At 32.0% G+C, this 20,048-nt stretch overlaps 2 protein-coding genes across 3 annotated transcripts in view; one reads left to right on the forward strand and one right to left on the reverse strand.

Annotated features, from left to right (window-relative positions):
* Positions 1-4,135: 4,135 nt before the first annotated feature.
* Positions 4,136-4,976, reverse strand: LOC119840608 (centrosomal protein 20). The gene is made up of 2 exons (XM_038367295.1): positions 4,881-4,976; positions 4,136-4,474 (listed from the first exon to the last, which is right to left on the reverse strand). The coding sequence occupies exons 1-2, from the start codon at positions 4,974-4,976 to the stop codon at positions 4,136-4,138; spliced, it is 435 nt and encodes a 144-aa protein (XP_038223223.1).
* Positions 4,977-8,610: 3,634 nt separating this feature from the next.
* The window catches only part of LOC119840422 (acid sphingomyelinase-like phosphodiesterase 3a), a 34,378-nt gene continuing 22,940 nt past the window's right edge, over positions 8,611-20,048 (forward strand). Inside the window, exon 1 of one of the 2 annotated variants that reach the window (XM_038367030.1) lies at positions 8,611-8,762. The gene's annotated coding sequence lies outside the window, so the exon portion shown is untranslated. The remainder of the gene's footprint in view (positions 8,763-20,048) is intronic. The other variant, XM_038367031.1, reaches the window with a different exon arrangement.

The following is a 20,048-nucleotide window of genomic DNA, read 5'->3' on the forward strand; positions in this document are numbered from 1 at the left end:
GTTTTTTAAACTTATCAGGAGAGTTCCACGTATATGTAACAACACACCCAAGCTGAGTTAATAAATAAATTGTTTAAAAATAAATTGTTTAAAAATTGTTTTTATGCCTGTCTGAGACTATATACCTTTGTAGTACAGTAAATATATCAAATACTGTGTTTATAATTTGTGTGTGAAACATCTACGGTAATAATGCGAATGCTCAACGGTTAAATCGTAAATAATTGATTTGTTTACGAACTTTTAATTACTAAACATATTTGTAATAATTAAATTATATTCTAATGTATTCAAACGTTTGACACAAGAATAACAGTTTGATATACTACCAGATCCCGGTGATAAGAACACATCCTTTTACAATTAGTGAAAGGCGAAAAATTATATCCAAGATCTTACGCGCTTGACATGGAGCCTTCTGAAACAGCCTCTATCATTCCGATAGAAATTTGTTGAATCTTGTCAATCTGGTATCAAAATTATTTATTTGGAACGAATAAACACAGCGTTCTTAAACTAAAGTTTTAATTATAATTGTTTCTGTTACATTTAAAATTCGATTGTTTTGCTGTATTATTTTGATGAAACGAGGTAAATCGCTCGTTCTACATTAGTACATTTACTGAAAGATTATTATGTACGATGCTTATTGTGATTCTTTAACGATAAGTCTGTCTTTGTTAATGGCCTACTTATCATTAATTAACTCGTATACAACGTTACTTCCATACGCGGTAAGCGGTCGCCGCGATTCATCCATTATAATCCATAATGGCAAAACCATTTATAATCCCATACAATCAGACCTATCAATTCCATACCTTATAAACATTGGGGAATGATTTATTTGACAGACATTTATGTTATTTCTTTTTTGTGATATAACTCAATGGTTTTTACTACAATTCATAATATCTTATATGGAATGTTATTGCGTCTTTATTTTCAGCTACATGACATGAATTTAAAACAGTAATAATAAACTTCATTATAATTTATGAATGAAAATGGTTCCAAATTATTGTTTATGATTCTTACACTTAAAGCTTCCCGAAATTTCCACAAATATTTTATGAACAAAATTACAATAATGTTGCTACCTAATTTTGAGGTTATTATATGTATATACTGACTGTCGAGGATAGGCTGATAGATGCATAAACGGAGAGGTTTATAGGCCTTCGGAGATTGAAGTAAATTATAAAATTATAGTAATTAATAATTATTAATATGTTGTTTCATGATGGAACCCTAAAATGTATACAAAAGAGTGGCAACTATAAAAACCTATATCGAGACTTCTCAAGCGTTTTCAAGAAGGTTTTTAAGATTTTTTGTCTCTCTTATACATACAAGTTCAGATGCAAAGTCAAGGTCACAGACTAGACTAATAGAGCTTAAGTGCACTGAAAATTGAGACCATTATGGTTCTACATTACAGTGTTGTATGAGAACGTAAGTGCTTTATTGTTATTTAGTATCAAAGCGCGCATAACGTACGTCTATAAGCATATTTTTATATAAGATTTGGCAAAGGAACTGGGGTGGTCATCTGATAGTAATCATTCTGTATTCTATCTTTATATAAGATATTATTGCCAATTTTTTTTAATTCAAATACAAAATTCTCGAAATTTTGTTCCTAAATCGTCAAACTTTCTGTATTTTAATGTGCATAAACAGTGCTGTCAAAATTCAAGCCTGTCATCCTACAAATATTATAAATGCGAAAGTTTATAAGGATGTGTGTGTGTGTGTGTTTGTTGCTCTTTCACGCAGAAACTACTGAACCGATTGCAATGAAATTTGGTACGTAGACACCTGGACCACTGGAATAACATATAGGCAACTTTTTTCCCGATATTCCTACGGGATACGGACTTACGCGGGTGAAACCGCGGGGCGCAGCTAGTAGTGTATAGTTTCTTAGTTACGCGCATTATAAAAATGCATAGATTGTGGGATTGATTCGCTCGCCCTGACTACATTATAAGTACATAATACCCTGGACAACTATTACGCGCAACTATTACAAGAGCATTGACATTCGATATACCTACATATCCACTGCATTATACTTGGATTAACAAGTTGAAGTGATAGGATGAGCAGGAGACAGGGATTTAGGACTGATTGCAATGGAGGTACGAATAATTTATTGTGTTCACTTAGTTTCTTTCTTATTGGTCATATTGATGAATAACGACGGTCATTCACACACACACACACACACACTTTTACGTACAAATATGCACAGTCACGTACACACAAATGCGATATAAAGGTAGGGTAAGGTACTAATTACAGTGTGGAAGAACTGCAGAAGTTTAGCTATAGGTTGGGCAGCGCAGAATTTTTTTTGTTTATGTTTCTCTCACTTAAACCTTCCACGAATTTCTGCAAATATTTTATAAACAAAATTACAATAACATTGCTACATAATTTCGAGTTTATTATATGTGTATGCTGACTGTCGAGGATAGGCTGATAGACGCATAAACGGAGAGGTTTATAGGCCATCGGAGATTAAAGTAAAATTATTAATATTTTGTAGCTGTCAGTTATAAATAACACGTAGTATAAATTATAGAATCTCTCAATATACCCTTCCACGTTTACCCCATGTAAAATTATCGTTCATAGAACAATCGAATAACTGTATACAACAAACACGTCCATAAATGAAATAATTCCATTGAAAAAATAATCCCATCCACTCACCCGGTACAAAACTAATTAAATAACAGTATAAGGAAAAATGTTCTAGCTAAATGCGAACACGCTTCTCGTGATTCTTTAAGGAAGCCACGTATTTCACCCCAGTGACAGATTAAGGCCTTGCTACACATACAGCACTGGGTATGTATGTATAGTATTTATGGTCAATTCAGTTGTTCTACACTGTGAATCTGTACAGTTGTTTTGTTCTGGAAAAAGTGAGAGTACAGCGTTAATGAATTTAAAAGATTTTAATGTGTTAAAAATTCGACGTTGTCAGTACAATGTCATTAATATCCACGTATCGAATATGAAGAAAGCGCGGTCATAACTAGGTTGATGATAAAATTGATTCTACATATCTTATACTTTACGGCGATACAGAAAATATTGTTAGAAAATGACCCATACCTTTTTTCTTTATACTCCTGAAAACTTGACTTGCGTAAATATGAATTATTATAATTTAAATGCAGATGATAGAAAATTTTCAAAATGAACTAAATACATAACAGTATGTAGTAGGTTCCTTTTTATCAGCGTAAGGCGAAATAAGATGGATAACGTTCATATAATATAAAGAATGCTTTAAGAGGGTATGCTTACCATGAGTATAAGCTAACTGGTTATTTCACTCCGAATGACTGATTACGAAGGCGGTAAACAACGTTTGAATAATTATTTGCCAATACTTATTCACTTACGAATACATCGCACGACTAATGGCCTACGAATACATGAATAAGTGAATAAATTACGAGCATTAGTTATTTTCCGTTATTGCCTCCGTGTGAGATTCTATTGCAATAAATCATTTCGTCATATGTATGTCGCAGGTAAGTCTCAAAGCCTATTAACAATATAATTAGAGGGTACATAGTCAATCGATTACATTTCTTAAAGGTAGGGTAAAAAAAACAAAGTGCAGAAGTGTAGCTATATAGTTAAGCTAAGTGCTAAGTGTAGTAGTATAGGTTGTGTAGCGCAGAATTTTTTTTTTTGTTTATGTTTTTCGCACCTAAAAAAACCTTCCGGGATTTCCACAAATATTTTATAAACAGAATTATAATAACATTGCTACATAATTTCGAGTTTATTATATGTATATACTGACTGCCGAGGATAGTAGCCGAACATGCTTCGGCACGAATCGGTCAGAGGGGTTATTATGACATCTTGAAAGAAAACTTATTCCCGTCTGGATAATTACGAACAATAATGAACCAGTTATAAATCCCAAACTGGAATTCGTACTGCATCAAGATTTCATGGTAACCTCCCTGGTTTTAGTAACATTAAGTAACATTTAATCACAGAGTAATGGGGAATGTATCAGTTAGCTTTGGAATCGCTTCTAAATGTAAATAAAAATAAGCATTTTATTTATTCATTTTAAACATTCGACGTGCATAGACCACTATTGTACATCTCTCTTCACTTTATTAATCTTGCGTTTTATTCGATCCGAGTACGCGGCTATAATGTTCGACAGAAGCGGCAAGGTAGAAGACTTCTCATCATCTTTTACACCAACCTCAGCGCATAGCTCGCCCCTGGTTCTCTTTGTCTTCGTCATACCAGCTTCAGAAGACATCACAGATGCCGTGTATAGATATCCATTCCATTCCAAGTATTCTCTAATGAGTTCGTTGATTAGTAGCACTTCGCTACTAGGCTTGGGGGCTCCAGTGTTTTTGTAGCCTGGGTTAAGGGACACTTGTCTATCTTGGAGTATTTCTGTCACTTTCGCTCTCATCTGAAAAAGAATTTAGAAATATGAGAGTTCTTAACAGGATTTTAAACGCGATTTATTCATTATATTATTAACCCCACGTTTCGAACACTTTACAGCAAGCGTGGTCACGGGGAGACTGACCCTTGTCTTTCTAAATGTATAATACTCGCGTAAAATCAAAAAAGAACATACTATTAAATGGAATTGTTATAAATACTGATACCAGGGATCATATTATTTGAATGGAGTAAGTATTGTCGAGAGATTAGCGCTGTTATACCAACAAATTATACAGCTTTATATATTAGTATATATATAGATTAATCGTCTTAAATTTAGTATAATAATCAATTATTTCAGAAGGTAATTTGATGCAAACACATCAAAACTTACTTAGTAGTAAGGGATAAAAATATTTGTATATTACCTCCGCCTGAAATTTATTCAGGTGTCCGCTTTTCCTTAAAATGTTTTTTATTGAGTTTACGAGGTCTTTTTCTGTAATTCCTTTACTTTCACTCATTTAGGATTCAATTAGTCACGAGCACGTAAGTATAATCTGATTTTTGTATTAAAATGTTTTCGATAATTCAATTTCAATTAATTTCATATAGTGTGACGGTTGATAGATGTTTTATTTTTTTATTTACATGCATTAACCATTATTATCAATATTATAAATTAAATACTTTTTAGTGAATATTATAACTAAGTAATTATATTTTAATTAAAGTAATTATTAAAACAGGATATTATGGTGATGAAAAGAGCAGATTTATTGCTTGATAACAATTTCTAATCAGTAGCTCATGCTGAGCAGACAGCAGAAAAAACACATTGAAAAAAGGGAGTACATTTAAAACAAAAACAAAAACGAATATTATCAAGTTAGCACAAAATGATTTATTGTGGGAGTCGAGCACGCTTCGACACGAATTGGGCCAGCTCACACCGGGGAAGTACCACACCCGAACAGAAAACCGGCGTGAAATAATAGCTTACTATTGTGTTTCGTACAGTGACCCGGAGGCCTATTTCCATCTCCTCACCATTCCCAGTCCATTCCTTCTTTTCAGTCATCAATCTTTTCCTTATCCCTTATCCCTTAAAAGTGGGCAGCGCATTCTCAGAGGTGTCAGCCTCTGCGAATGTTCATAGGCGGTGGTGATCGTTTACCATCAAGCGAACCACAAGCTCAGTAGCCCGATATGACATAAAAAAAGATTCTTTACTATATTTTTAAAATACTGAAGCTTTTGTACTTTCCAAATGCTAGTGGGTAAATCACTCCAAAGTTGCACATCTTTTACGATGAGAAAAGTTATAAATTTTAATAAAGTGAACTGGAATGCTTGCATTAGGTTATCATTAGTAGTTTCTGTATCTGACAGATACAAATTCAATGTTATATTTTAAGTAGCAAGGAATATGGGGATCACATTGAATACAGTATAAGAGGGAAAGCTACATTACGGCGGAGGCAGATGGATTTAGATGAGAGCGAATGCATAACAAAATATTTTATTGTTTTTTTCATGTCAGGTTTATACAGTTAGCCAATATTTACGATACGAAAGAATGTTATTTGCTTCATTACACAGTAATAAGATAATGCAGGTTACAATGATTATAATCATTGTTTGGTTTTGTGTTAAAAATCAACAAAAGACTATTAATATTGTTATTATTTTCAATACTATTTTATGGCTCATAAAATAACCGATTGCCTATAGTATGTACACTACTCATTTCCAATAAAGTATTAAATGTTACGTTTAATAACTCTTATAAATATCAAACAAAGCGCCTGTGCATGTCCATATAAAGTTCACCTTTCGAATTTAAAAATAGAATGTCTCTTGAAGCCACTCGAAGCGCTCACATATTTTCCCATTTAAAACTAACTGTATAAAATGCACATCACGTATAGAATCATCAACCGACATCAATATCACTTAACCAAAGCTACGAAGCTTAGGAACAGATCAAAAGAGGAAATTGAATTTATGTTGCACATTTTATTTGTGGGAGACATTATGGTCGCACTCTGTAACAAATGCTAGGGGTATTAATGTAAGACAGTTTGAGCTTATTAAATCCGTTTATGGTATCCGACACGATATTTTATCTTTGACGTGACTGTCACGACAAAGAACAGAAAATGAGAATGAGAAGCATGTATTCCACAATCCACTGTTACCAATAATCATTTAAGACCTAGTACCTGGATGACCGAGCTTTGCTCGGTTTAACTTCGTGAAGTTAGATTGTTTATAAGCGTTATTTTCCAAGATTAGTCTAACCTCAAACCAAACACTCATTCACTTTGTTACTTAACAACGCCATTTGCTGGAACTTTAATTATTCACCAAAAAATAGTATTATTATTCGCCAATAGATATCGTGAAGAAAAAATAGTATTAGTATTGTTATTCGCCAATAGATGTCAGGAAGAGTCGCTAAGTTTAAGTCGATTAAACACGAATATGACATTTTCTAAAAAAGATACCTAGCTAGATCGATTTATCGCCCCCGAAACCCCCTATATACTAAATTTCATGAAAATCGTTGGAGCCGATTCCGAGATTCCAATTATATATATATATATATATTGGAGTGGAATGGATATCTATACACGGCATCTGTGATGTCTTCTGAAGCTGGTATGACGAAGACAAAGAGAACCAGGGGCGAGCTATGCGCTGAGGTTGGTGTAAAAGATGATGAGAAGTCTTCTACCTTGCCGCTTCTGTCGAACATTATAGCCGCGTACTCGGATCGAATAAAACGCAAGATTAATAAAGTGAAGAGAGATGTACAATAGTTGAGTATGCACGTCGAAAGATTAAAATTAATAAATAAAATGCTTATTTTTATTTACATTTAGAAGCGATTCCAAAGCTAACTGATACATTCCCCATTTCTCTGTGATTAAATATTACTTAATGTTACTAAAACCATGGAGGTTACCATGAAATCTTAATGCAGTACGAATTCCAGTTTGGGATTTATAACTGGTTCATTATTGTTCGCCAATAGATGTCAGGAAGAGTCGCTAAGTTTAAGTCGATTAAACACGAATATGACATTTTCTAAAAAAGATACCTAGCTAGATCGATTTATCGCCCCCGAAACCCCCTATATACTAAATTTCATGAAAATCGTTGGAGCCGATTCCGAGATTCCAATTATATATATCTATATATACAAGAATTGCTCGTTTAAAGGTATAAGATTTAATCAAGATTTTATTGTTATTATTATATTGCTAATAAATGTGGTTGCTAATTTAAGTCTACCAAAGATATCATTAGAGTTTCTCACGAAAAAAACATTTTATGTCGACCGAATGATAATATAATATTATCGCGATATTATGTTATCACGTTATTTAAAATGACCAGTAATACAGAAATGCATACTTTCAAGTATCGCAACCTGACCATAATAAATTCACTTAAAGAAACGGAACCTTTATTCTTTATAACTTCTATTACTATTCCATAATATCTTTATGTGATCGTGAATTATAAAAATAATGCCAAGACATCCAACAAATTACGGAGCGCGGGTCTTGACCGCTCTTAAAGGTCTGTTGTAGTCTTGCATTTGTTTTCAATGACCGTACACTGTCGACTACGACTACCATTATGTTGCACTAAGACCTAATTAGTTTTGTGAAGTGGTTGAAAGTTATTTTTTCATATAATTTTACTACGTGGATGTGGTGAATTTTAGGCACGTATTCTATGATAATAATGCCATGTTTGATGCATTACATTTTTAGATTAAATTACGGATGGATGAAGATTTAAAGGTGTGGTAATAGTGATAAGTGATAAAACAGTTCTCTATAACTACCGTTTTAAGTTCTAATCTTATAGTCGGGAAGTATGTAGCAAGGATTTAGAATAATACCGTACAAAACAATAAGTAAGTACCAATCTTATTAGTGCAGCATTGCTCCTTGCCCTTTGTCCTTCCCTTAGCGATATCTAATTAATCAAAAAGGCTACAAATAAAAAGTCCATAAAGTTCACTAGATCCGACCCGCGAGAGAATGTTGCAGTTCCGAGCTGTACCGAAAACAACCGATTTGAAAGTTATAATGTTGGAAAATCACAATCGTAGCTCAGTTCTACGTTGCCCGTGGTAGGGGAAACATGTCTCCAAGTTTTGTCTTTATAAGATCGTGTGTTAGTGAAATTATGAGTTCGGTGATAAACTTTGAATGGATGTAAAGTGATTTATGGAAGTGGAAACAATTTAAATAGAACTGAAAAGTGAAAATCGTGTATCGACGCTGTGAGTAAGTAATTATGTTTGTTTATTTTGTTCTTTCCTTACGTTATATTTTAAAAACTTATGATACGGCAATCCTAAGTTTTGAAATTACTGTCGAATATTGAAGGTAAATATAATATAATTAATGAAGTTAATTTTTATTTTTTTTTTTTTATTAAATTTGTAAAACGTGTTACAGATAACCATAAATACAAAATAAAACAAACATTAGGTTTTAACTGGGGAGTTACATAATTGGAGATAAATTCTTATGTTTGTTTTCATCATTCAAATATTCGTAGATTATATTATTACCCATAAGATAAGATACACAATAAATAAGGAACGTAATTGTTCAAGCGTGGACTTAATTTAACGGGGAAATGAAAGCTTTCATCGATTTACTATGAAGATAAAATTTTCGTGTTGACTTTACACGCAAACGTGGCTTTGTTATAAACGTTTGAACGGTATTTGTTATAAACCGCAGTGACGTCCTTGGTTTGTTTTGTGAGTTTTGTGTTTATATTGTTTAGATTTGACTTTTATTTACACAGAAAAATGTTTCGATTCTGAACACTGTATTTAATACATTATCAAATAGCATGATCATAAATGAATGTTTGACACAAATGTTATGTGAATGTTATTTCACGCTAAAGCGAAACGATAAGCGGTTTTTCGTAACCCATCGGTGAATTGTATGTACATCTATTTATTTAATAGAGGCAGGACAAAAGAACAAAGCAAATAGATAACATATAGTAAGAAATGTCCAAGAAGTTTTTGAACCTTTATTGTAATTAGTTATTGATTGATTTAAATAGTAAATTAAGTTAAAGGATTGTTGTTTATTATGATTCACTTTTTCCGACTAATTCAAGCGAAGTCTTAATCATTTCTTTAAGATAAAAATCCTACATTGTAATATTATGTTCAAGACGCTGTGTTCCAGATTTAGTCTTGCTTTTATTAAATTCTTCTGTTACTGTTTGTTTATTCAAACCGTTTAAAATTTTTCGTTTTACCTACACATTTTTACTTTATGGTTGATATTAAGTTTAATATTGTATGTTTTTTTTATTTTAATATCGATATGTCGTTTTATGAGGGATTTTAGGGATTTATTTAGATTTTTCTTCTCGCTCGTGTACTAGTTTTATCTTTTTAAAATAAATCGTTTATTAAAATAAAGAATTTAAGCTTTTTTTATCTTGGGTTTTATTTTTAATTCATGAGTGCATTGTTGTTTTCATTAAAAATACAGAATACATTATGATATTATCGTTTCCATAATACATATTTATATTAAAGGTTGGGTAGGTGCATAAATGTTTTAACAGTACATGCTACGTAGACATTATCTAAATGGCTACGTAACCTGCAGCTACGGCGTAGTGGAGCTACAGCCTCGTATCTCCTCTACGTAGAAACATTACGGAACGCTGTTTTCAATGTCAGTATATTTTTGTAGATCCAAGTTACTCTACGAGCTTTTATTTCATTCTTGCATAAAGATAGATGTTATTTAACTAAAGTAATTAATGTGTTATCGTTAACTAAGCAATATAATAGTTACATTTAAAACATTTCGATCAAATTACTGATAAATACACATTTTGATATGTGATTTCAAATAAATAACTAAGTCATACCCAATATTATTGTATAATCTATGATCGTAATTCAATATTATTGAATAAGATTACAAAATCCTAACCTACTAATATTATAAATGCGAAAGATTTAATTTGGTACGTAGAGCTAGATAACTACAATAACATACAGGCTTTTTATCTCGATATTTCTACGGGATACGGACTTACGCGGCTGAAACCGTGGGGCGCAGTTAGTATTAGTATAAAATTATACCATTGTCAGTTTTGCTGGTGTAAAGCACACTGGTAAAATAAAATATACAATAACGTATGAATACATTTAAATACACCATTAATGAGTATTAATAAGAAATTTCATGTAAGGATACGAAAAAAAAAAACACCTGAAAATATTTTATGTTATTTGAAATTTCCAAAACGCCTTTGAGCATTTTCTAAAAGTGGACGTCATCCGATATGAAGTTAATTTGATGGAGGTTGAGCGAAATTGAAGGGACTGTGGATCACAATTTTTAATAAGTGATGAATTTGATTAGATGTTGGTATTTGATAAATTGTAGGGTTTCTAAGGAGGATGGATTGAGGATGGGGAACATGCGAATGAAGACATAATTTACCTTTTAAATACAATAACTTCTATTTTGAGAATTTTTTCATTTCATCATTATCATCTCATTTATGTACTGACAATCGGTAAAACTTGAAGTATTTGCTGCTACATTGATATGTAAATTATATGGTATAAAAGCAAAAATTACGTTAATCTGTTGAAAACCGAGTTATCAAGTATCGAAACGAAATAAAACATTAAATTGATCGTCTTCGTATTTTAGGAATTTCGGCTTATAAGAAAGAAAGTCTGTCTGTCTGTCCGTTGCGCTTTCACCACGAAATCGTAACAATTTGAATAAAAACAAACTATTTTTACAATAGGCTTAGAAAAGCAGGAGGTCCTAAATTCGTCTGTCTCAGAACTTTCGGTGTGTGAACAGATTTTTTTTTAAGCTGATGTCCATGTCCATGATTTTGTTTTTTGTCAAAATACTTATTGATGCCCAAAAAAGTTGAAATAGGGGATGAACTTTGTTATCCATCGATGCAATTGCGGGGCAAAGCTAGCATTTAAGAAATCTCACTTCGAACCAGTCTTACCATGTAAACAATAGTTATAAAAATGACTGTGAAAATGTTCAAAGACTTAGTAATTCAACACAATTCCTGGGATCTGCAGCGATTTTTTAAAGTCTCGAGTTTCAGCTGACGGAGCAACTTTGCTTTTACTCGAAAGGAAAAAACTTAAAGTACTTTTTGAATTAAACTTTACAGTACAAGCAATTTTAAATTCAAACACCGTAAAACATTGCTTTGAGCCTTTACTTCTGTAAATACGTGTTAGCTCTTTGCGCAAATTTAATTTCTATTGAGATTATTATGTGAATGTTTGAATTATAATTTGGATCCTTTTAACGTTTAACGTAACTTATATAGCTTATATAAGTTACGTTTTGCGTCTCAAAGCATCTAATCGTATTTCCATATAAAATACACAGAAGGCTAGGATCAAATAATGTAATTTTTTTTGAATATTTTATGATAGGTGGTCATAACCTTGGTTGGTTTATAATTTTACTGGCGGTCCTCCCCGGCTTCCCTCGTGGCATGTTTTTTTCTCTCCACAAGATATTTCATTGTGCTATTAAAAAAAAAATTCTAAAAAAAAAATCTAAAAATATACGTTTTGAGCCATATGGCTCCTATGACAATAAATACATGTACAATGTGTCTTGATTTCATAATGCAAATGTTATTCTTCTATGCAAATAACAAAGCAATTTAAATACTGTGCCTGCACATTGAAAATATTAAAAAAGCAATAATGGAAGGTTTAAAAACAGTAATAGAACACGAATCCCAAAACAAAAACGAAGTCGCGGGCACCAACTAGTATGAAATAAATATGATTCAAATTATTCACGAATAAAATGACGACTCGTTGCTTGTGATAAATATCAAAATAATAAGATTAAACGGTGTTTCCGCTTGAACAGAGAAGAGGCATTTGTAACGTCGACGCAACATGGCGCGAGTAATGTATTCATGCATTTGTTATATGCCCGTTTAAGTAGTTGCCCGAAAGTTCCATAAAATTATATAAAATTGTTTATTGAGATTAATTAGTGTAGCGCGTAAGACAACAAGTCAAGACAGTGAACGAAACACAATGCTTTAAACTTACTGTCGTATAGCGTTGATAATGATAGCTATCATTGAATCACCACATTAGACTCTAAATTGAATAAAATAAATGGTACATTTGATGTAAATGATTAATGGAGTCGTTGTCTGCTCCGTTTATCTTATTATATATTTTATATTAATGTTATTATATAGTTTTTTTTTGTTTCCTTAAATTTAATTAACGTGTAATAAATAGTTTATTATAGTAGTCTGTTTTAAATATGAGAGAAATATACAATAATGTGTTATTTATATTTTTTCAAATAGTTTATTACTTGTAATGAGTTTTTTGATAGCTATCATTTATATTTATTTTATATTATGTAACAGAGTTATGAAATAACAAAAAAACAGTCAAATTCCATTGCTACTTTTTTAACGTTGGTTAAAATTAACACATCTCAATTATCAAATCAATAGGAAAAATACTAGAAGTTACCAAATTTTTTTGGTAGAGCGTAGTTTATTTAGAAACGTTATAATTTAATTGGTTTATAATTTACGAGCGCGTAATGTATTATTGTACTATTGTATTACAACTTCTGAGCGCGTAAATAAAGAATTATTGCTATAAGAAACTATTCGCCGAAAATATTGCTAATACTATTACAGCGAACTTCAACCATTATGTGAACTTCAAACAAACATTATGCTAGTTTTGCGGTCCTTTTTCCGATAACGATTATATCGGAACTTTTAATGGAATTCCTATAACAATACGTGCAATATGAGAAATGTGATTAGGCAAATATGGTTTTTCTATTATACATTCAGTTCAATATGGTATTAACCACTTATTCCTCTTTGTTCTCAATTCGACTGTATGTTTTTTGCTTTGTCATTCTATAACTCCATGGGTTTTCAACCGATTGACGTGATTCTTTGAGTGTTTCATAGGAGATTGATGTTCTTAGGTTTATTTTAGAGTTTGGATCTCCCAGGGTCATCGGTAGCCTTTTATGAAGATTTTTTAAAATAATTATCACAAAAAATTAACTCATTAGCATAATATGTTAGCATAGCCAATTACAATTTTTTTTGTATTGATTATACTGTTATTGACTAGCAAAGAAAAAATGAAACGAAATAAATATTATTCCTAATATATTCCTACAGATAAATGTTAAGATAAACCCAAGAAGATACACCGACTTTTTGTGTTCATTGACCCGGGCGCCTCAGGCCTATTTATGTACCCTTAAATGTGTTCCACAGTAAATAGGATTAAGTGGACCACACAATATCGACGGGAAGAAGTGCCATACAATCCCTTTTTCTGTCAAACCGTTAAATCCTTTACTATGATATTAACCGTAATCATCTTTAAGCTACTGATTCATGTTACACGTTTGTTATGTTATAGTCAGCAACTGAGCTGCTGGTTAGCCTGATGGTGAATCACCACCGCCAATGAATTTGCAGTAAGAAAGAAAAAAAGAAAAAACATTTATTTGAAGACAATGTGACACGAAACACAAAATCACAGATGAAATACAAAAATAATAAAACAATAATAATAAAAATAATTTGCAATAGTCCTACATCGGCCGCGGATTGCCCAGGGCTGTATCTCTATAGTGCAGTCATGGGCAGGCTGAGGCTGGTGTCCCACAACACATTAAATTCTCTAAAGGGCCTCTGCGTGTTGGATCTGTATCCCCACGTAAGCCTTCCAAAAAACCGGGTGCTTTCCTTCTGGAGGTACCCGAGTATTATGGAGAAAACAAAAATAAATAATAATAGCAAAAAAAGTGTAATAATAACGTGTCCCACAGTACCGTCAAAGGATCTAGTTCAGCTTGTAGCAGTAGTAGATGCTTGCAGTAGTAGAGCTGCTGAAAATGTTCGAGTGTTTTCTTTCTAAATTACTATAAAACGTTTAAGTATATACGCAAATAAGTCCAAAACATGGAGTAGAAAGTTTATCGAAAACAGCCCTTCTCACAAAATGCACTCCAAAGCTTTTAAAAGAAAGACTATTAAACCTTTCAACTTTTTGGAAGGTTTGTTGCTTTTTAATGTTCTTTATTTATGTTCTATTTTCGTCTTATTCACTTAAATTAGCTTATATTATCATTGTGGCCTTTCAACTTCTATGTTTCAAAGAATTTAATAGAAAAGTTACTTTTTTTTATAGCAAATTTAATAAGCAATTTAATTTCCTCTCGCCAAATACACTATACTGCTTTTATGAAACTTTAAACTGTTAGCGTCCTTTTATTTGAATTTAAATAATAATTCTTTTATATTTTTTCGATATACCTTAATCAACTATATACTAGCTGTTTCCCGCTACTTCGTCCGCATAGTTATCAATATGCATAATTTAGACGTAATTTGAAGTTTATTAACACAAAGCGGTCGATCTTCATTTGTTAAACCATGCTACAACTAAATATTTTGTAAGGAAGCCTCCCCAAATTCAATTTATAGTTATTGCTGTGACATAGACAAATATTTACGAAACATTCACTAGAATTTAGTTTTATACATTGAAAACGTATTACGATGTGTAAATACACTAAAAAAATGTTCGAAGCAGTAACTTGATGCAAATACTTATGTAAATATTGGAAAAAAAATACACATAACATTTAATTTTTAGTTTTATAGCATTGAAATGCTTTATACATTAGAAATTTGGAAAGAATAGAAAAAATTTAATCACGAGGCAGGATTCGAACCTGCGTTTCTTGCCTAACCGTAGCAACGCCTAGCCTCTCGGCCACCCGTGATCCTGCCACAGTAATCGAAAGAGTAGAAGAAATTCGATTACTGTGGCAGGATCACGGGTGGCCGAGAGGCTAGGCGCTGCTACGGTTACACATAACATCTTTTATAAAATTAAACCTGAAATATTCTTTGACTATCTGAATACTAATTATTATCATTAAATCCAAACATATTTACTATACCTTATAAAAGGAGCCAAATAATTGTAGAAACAATTAAATAATAGCCGAAATGTATTTATTTATACACACTTGTTTTGTAAATTGTTATAATGGTTTACATTTAAGCGCCTACGTGAAAATAAACAAATATTCAATCTGTACGGTGAAATGTGTTACATTAATGTTTTGTCCCTAAAATAATTAAATTATAATTATTTCCAGCTAAATTTATAATTAACTCGAAACAATGTTGGTAAACACGGATAATGACTTAATTTGCAATTTAATTTAAAATAAAGTTCAAACGATTTTTACTTACGTAATTGGGATTACGGCTGAACGCTTTTAATCTTTGAATTGTTTTTACAAATACTTTAAATTTTATGTGATTAAAATATAATTAACGATTTAATAACCTGATTTTGATTTATTTAATGATATATTATCCAATAAAACAACTCCTCACCTTTAGCACAGTCAAGTAATAATACAGTCTTCCAAGGAAAATGTTTGGATAGGTGAAATGGTGTGGGGAGCGAGAGGCGGAAGGTACGAGCCCGAACTAAGTTTCGAACAAAACATGGCATCATATTGTTAGCAGCTCGTGACACTAGGACAGATAGCCTTGTATTTTAACCAGCTCCCGTGGCCCCTTCACTCAAGTGGCTAGACGGAACACAGTGGGGTTTTGGTCGGTAAGAATCCGACATAACCCACGGCTCCATCCCCGGGGGCCGTGGGTATCTATGCAAGATTTCCCCACTATAAAAAAAAAAAAAAATAAAGGACAGATAGCCTTTATATATTTATTTTATGTATATTATTACAAGTGATTTGGAATATAACGTTGGTAAAATGTCACATACTACTTGTGAGTTGACAGATTATAAATTGTCATCTCGTATTAAAAAGAAATTGCGTTTTTATCGCTACTATATTATTGATTGATATTGTCTAGACAACTTTCAATCCGTTACATTCGAGTTTAGTTTTCGACTTTTACTACAAGATCAAAGGGGTTGTACTACTGTACAAATCCCTTTATAAAAAAAATGTTATCGAATAATATTAGCGTTTCGTATAGGTGTATTGTATACATTTTATAATAATTTAACACAATCATATAAAGTTACTTGGTTGATATTTGCTAAATTTTGTGTGAAAAGGTTTCTTCACTTTCTACGTTAAATTTTGTGCGTGAGTGAAGTGAATGTGTTTAAGAGAATGTAAATAATGTGTTTTCATTCCTCTTATGCATTCAAATATCTACTTTATGATTACGGTAATAAAGTTAAATTTTTTTTTTTAGAAATGAAATACGATATTCATATTATTCACTGTTGAAATTTAGTGGAGTCGGTAAAAAAATATTATTTTGTATTCACACAGCTGCTTCAGTGATTCAGTGGAAGCTGAGTGTCATCGTAACACTCAGCTGGGTCAAGATATCTTTAACAGGTGAAAAAATAGCACAGGTTTAATTACTTTCAAAAATGGGTTGATTGTAATTACTTCGTCATATTTTAATCCTAATAAATTATTATAAAATGACAAGAAAAAGACATTCATTCTGCTAACCCCCTTGTAAATTGGCATTAACATAAAGCAAGCTTATATACAAATACCAAAATAATCGATGTCTAATAGTGAAATAAAAATTAGAATTAAATTTTAATAAACCTCGGTCACGTTCTTGAGCGTATAATTAATATTTTTTGATCCTTTAATATTTTTATAAGTGTAAGCGTTATTGCGTACGTACAGTCATATATATTCAAGAGATATGAACGATAACCTAAGGAAGTGCGTTCCATCTTAGGCCACACCTTAGCTTACCAGCAATCAAATGTTAGTACCATGTGTAGACACTAACCAAAAAGAATCTCTTAAATAATTTTAAGAAATCGCCACGAAATTTATTTATAAAAAAGACTTAAATACATATTTGTATTTCCTGTTTTAAGTGACTTTGAACAATACTCGGACAGTTAAACTAAGAGTTATTAATTATAGAAATATGATAAAACGGTATACGCAGAACCTTTGCTTCAAAACGAAAATTGTTACCAAAGAAATTAAAGATAATTTTCACGCTACAACTAAGAAACACAGTTTAATCGATGAATTTTGTTTCATTACAGAACTTTGTATACATTTTACTTTAAATCAAATTACACTAATGCGTTATTGTAGACTCCCCTAGCTCTAAAAAGAACAAAACGCTTTGCAATTTCCTTAGCTATGTCTGCACGCGAACTTCACATCAAGGCTTTAATATATTTTGCAGCTTTTGCCATAGCCATATTAAGACATAAAGATACTGTACATTATAATCTCGATGTGAAATCAAATGTGGTATTTATATTTATTTAGTACAAAGTATGAGAATATAAATATTTATAAAATAAGTGTTTTTTTGCATACCAATAAAACTCAGTATTGTATTATGATTTTGCACTGTGTGACTTAGCTATGATATGTTCTTTACTAGCTTTTACTTGTAGCTTGCTCGCATGGACAAAAGAAAAGATAGATAGTTCAAAGGTTTTACCTGCATAGTTCTCGTTCCCGTAGGATTTCCGTATTGAAATCTATAACCAACATTCACTATATCTTAATCTTTGCCATAAAATGTCATTTAAAGCAGTTGAGTGGTTAGGGCGTGAAGGAGAGGTAGACGGAGTTACTTCCAAATTTATGAGATTATTATGGATGTTGTTATTTATATATAAAGAAATTCAAAAGCTGTTTAATGTTCAGATATACAAACAATTGTAATTGCTGCAAGTATTGTGTATGTTTCTGACAAGATGGCAAAAACGCCTGCACTGGATTCGATAAGAAGAGGACGTTGTATATACAACAGGAAATGTATATTTACTTGATATATTATTGTCCTTTTATTTATATTCATCGTTACAGCCATTTAGGACAGCCACTGCTGGACACAGGCCTCCGCTAAATTCATATTCATGTATTTTTATTATCATGATATGGTATTAAGTAAAAATGCGCTAGAAAGAATTGCGCTCCAAATTAAATGATCGTCATGTAAAATGAAAGCCTTCTCTAATAATTAACGTGTAAAGCTATTTAGACCGCGCCTAATTCACTTAACTGGTAGCCTAGAATTTAGATCTAGATAATGGACACTCGTCTTATTGAGTTCACTCTCGCACGAACTAATTGAAGCCGACTCAAGGCTATCAACTTGATAGCTTACTGTTTTATTTGTTGCTAGCGGTCTGCTTCGGACTGGCCCGTGGTATACATATAGCCTATACCACTTACAGATCACACAAATATCTATTGGTGATAGAATTTTTGAAATAGGTTGAGTAGTCTCTGAAGTTAGCGCGATCAAACAAAACGAACTCTTTCAAATATTGAGTATAGATTGCCAATGTGAGTATCAAACGTTACTATGAACTAGCTTTGAGCCCGCGGTTCCACTCGCAAGGTCTACAAAATTTTCTCTGGTATTTTCAAAGAGGCAATATTATTATGTACGAAATTGTCAAGACACAGTTGTTTAACTTGTCCTAGTTGCTATTATTAACCGTTGATGTGAAGGTCCATATATTTTTTTTTGGTACCCATGACACGTTTTTTCCTTTTGAACCTTCGGAAACGTTGAAATAGTGCCCAATTGGTCGAGCTCTCTAGTTTTACGCCTAGCAACACAATTGGCGATAAATTTTCATTTTATAGATTATCTAATTCTAAAATAGAATATGCGTTAATAGACCACAACAGTAAATATGCAATTGTTTTTATGTCTGTGGTGTCAGAGTAAATATAAGTAGAGGTTTACCTCAATAAGGCTTCACAAGTAGCACTTTTAACACGGCCGCATATTTTACAATAAGGCTTCTATTAGTACAATATAGTCAAAGACCTCATTACATTTTCTTATGATTCCTATCCATTCTTCACGGGACTTTCATAGCAGCTGTTTTTGAATACGTAATACGTTCCGTTTGAATAGTTGTAAATGTTGGGAGCTGGTAACTTATTATCTTGGTATTAGTGTATAGGTTATGTTGTAAGCTTGCGATGTCAGTTGCATCGAGAATAATTACTTGATTGAAATAGGAGTAGAGATGATTACGTATCTTTGAATTTGTTACAGCAGCCCGCCGTGCCTTCACCCTTGGTACGATTTTCTCTTAAAAAATATTAGCCGAATTGGTCAAGTTGTTTTCGAGTTCTACGATTAGCAACATAGATCATATCATATTTCTGTTCTCTTATTTAAGTTATACTTTGTTATTTGAATAATTTGACATTTATAAAAATTTGAAAAATTGATCCCTATTAATATTATAAATGCGAAAGTAACTGTATCTGTCTATCTATCTCTTACATCTAAATCACTGATTCTATTTATCTGAAATATGGCATGAAGATAGTTTCAAACCCGAAAAAACATGGGATAGTTTTTATACCGAAAACATTAGGCGAATAGGTACAATGCGGATGAATAACTCAGGACTATATTATATTTATATATTTTTTCGATTTTTCGAGCGAAGCGGCGGGCGGAAAGCTAGTAGCTTA

The sequence above is a fragment of the Zerene cesonia genome, chromosome 6 (genome assembly GCF_012273895.1).
Source record: "Zerene cesonia ecotype Mississippi chromosome 6, Zerene_cesonia_1.1, whole genome shotgun sequence".
NCBI lineage: Eukaryota > Metazoa > Arthropoda > Insecta > Lepidoptera > Pieridae > Zerene > Zerene cesonia.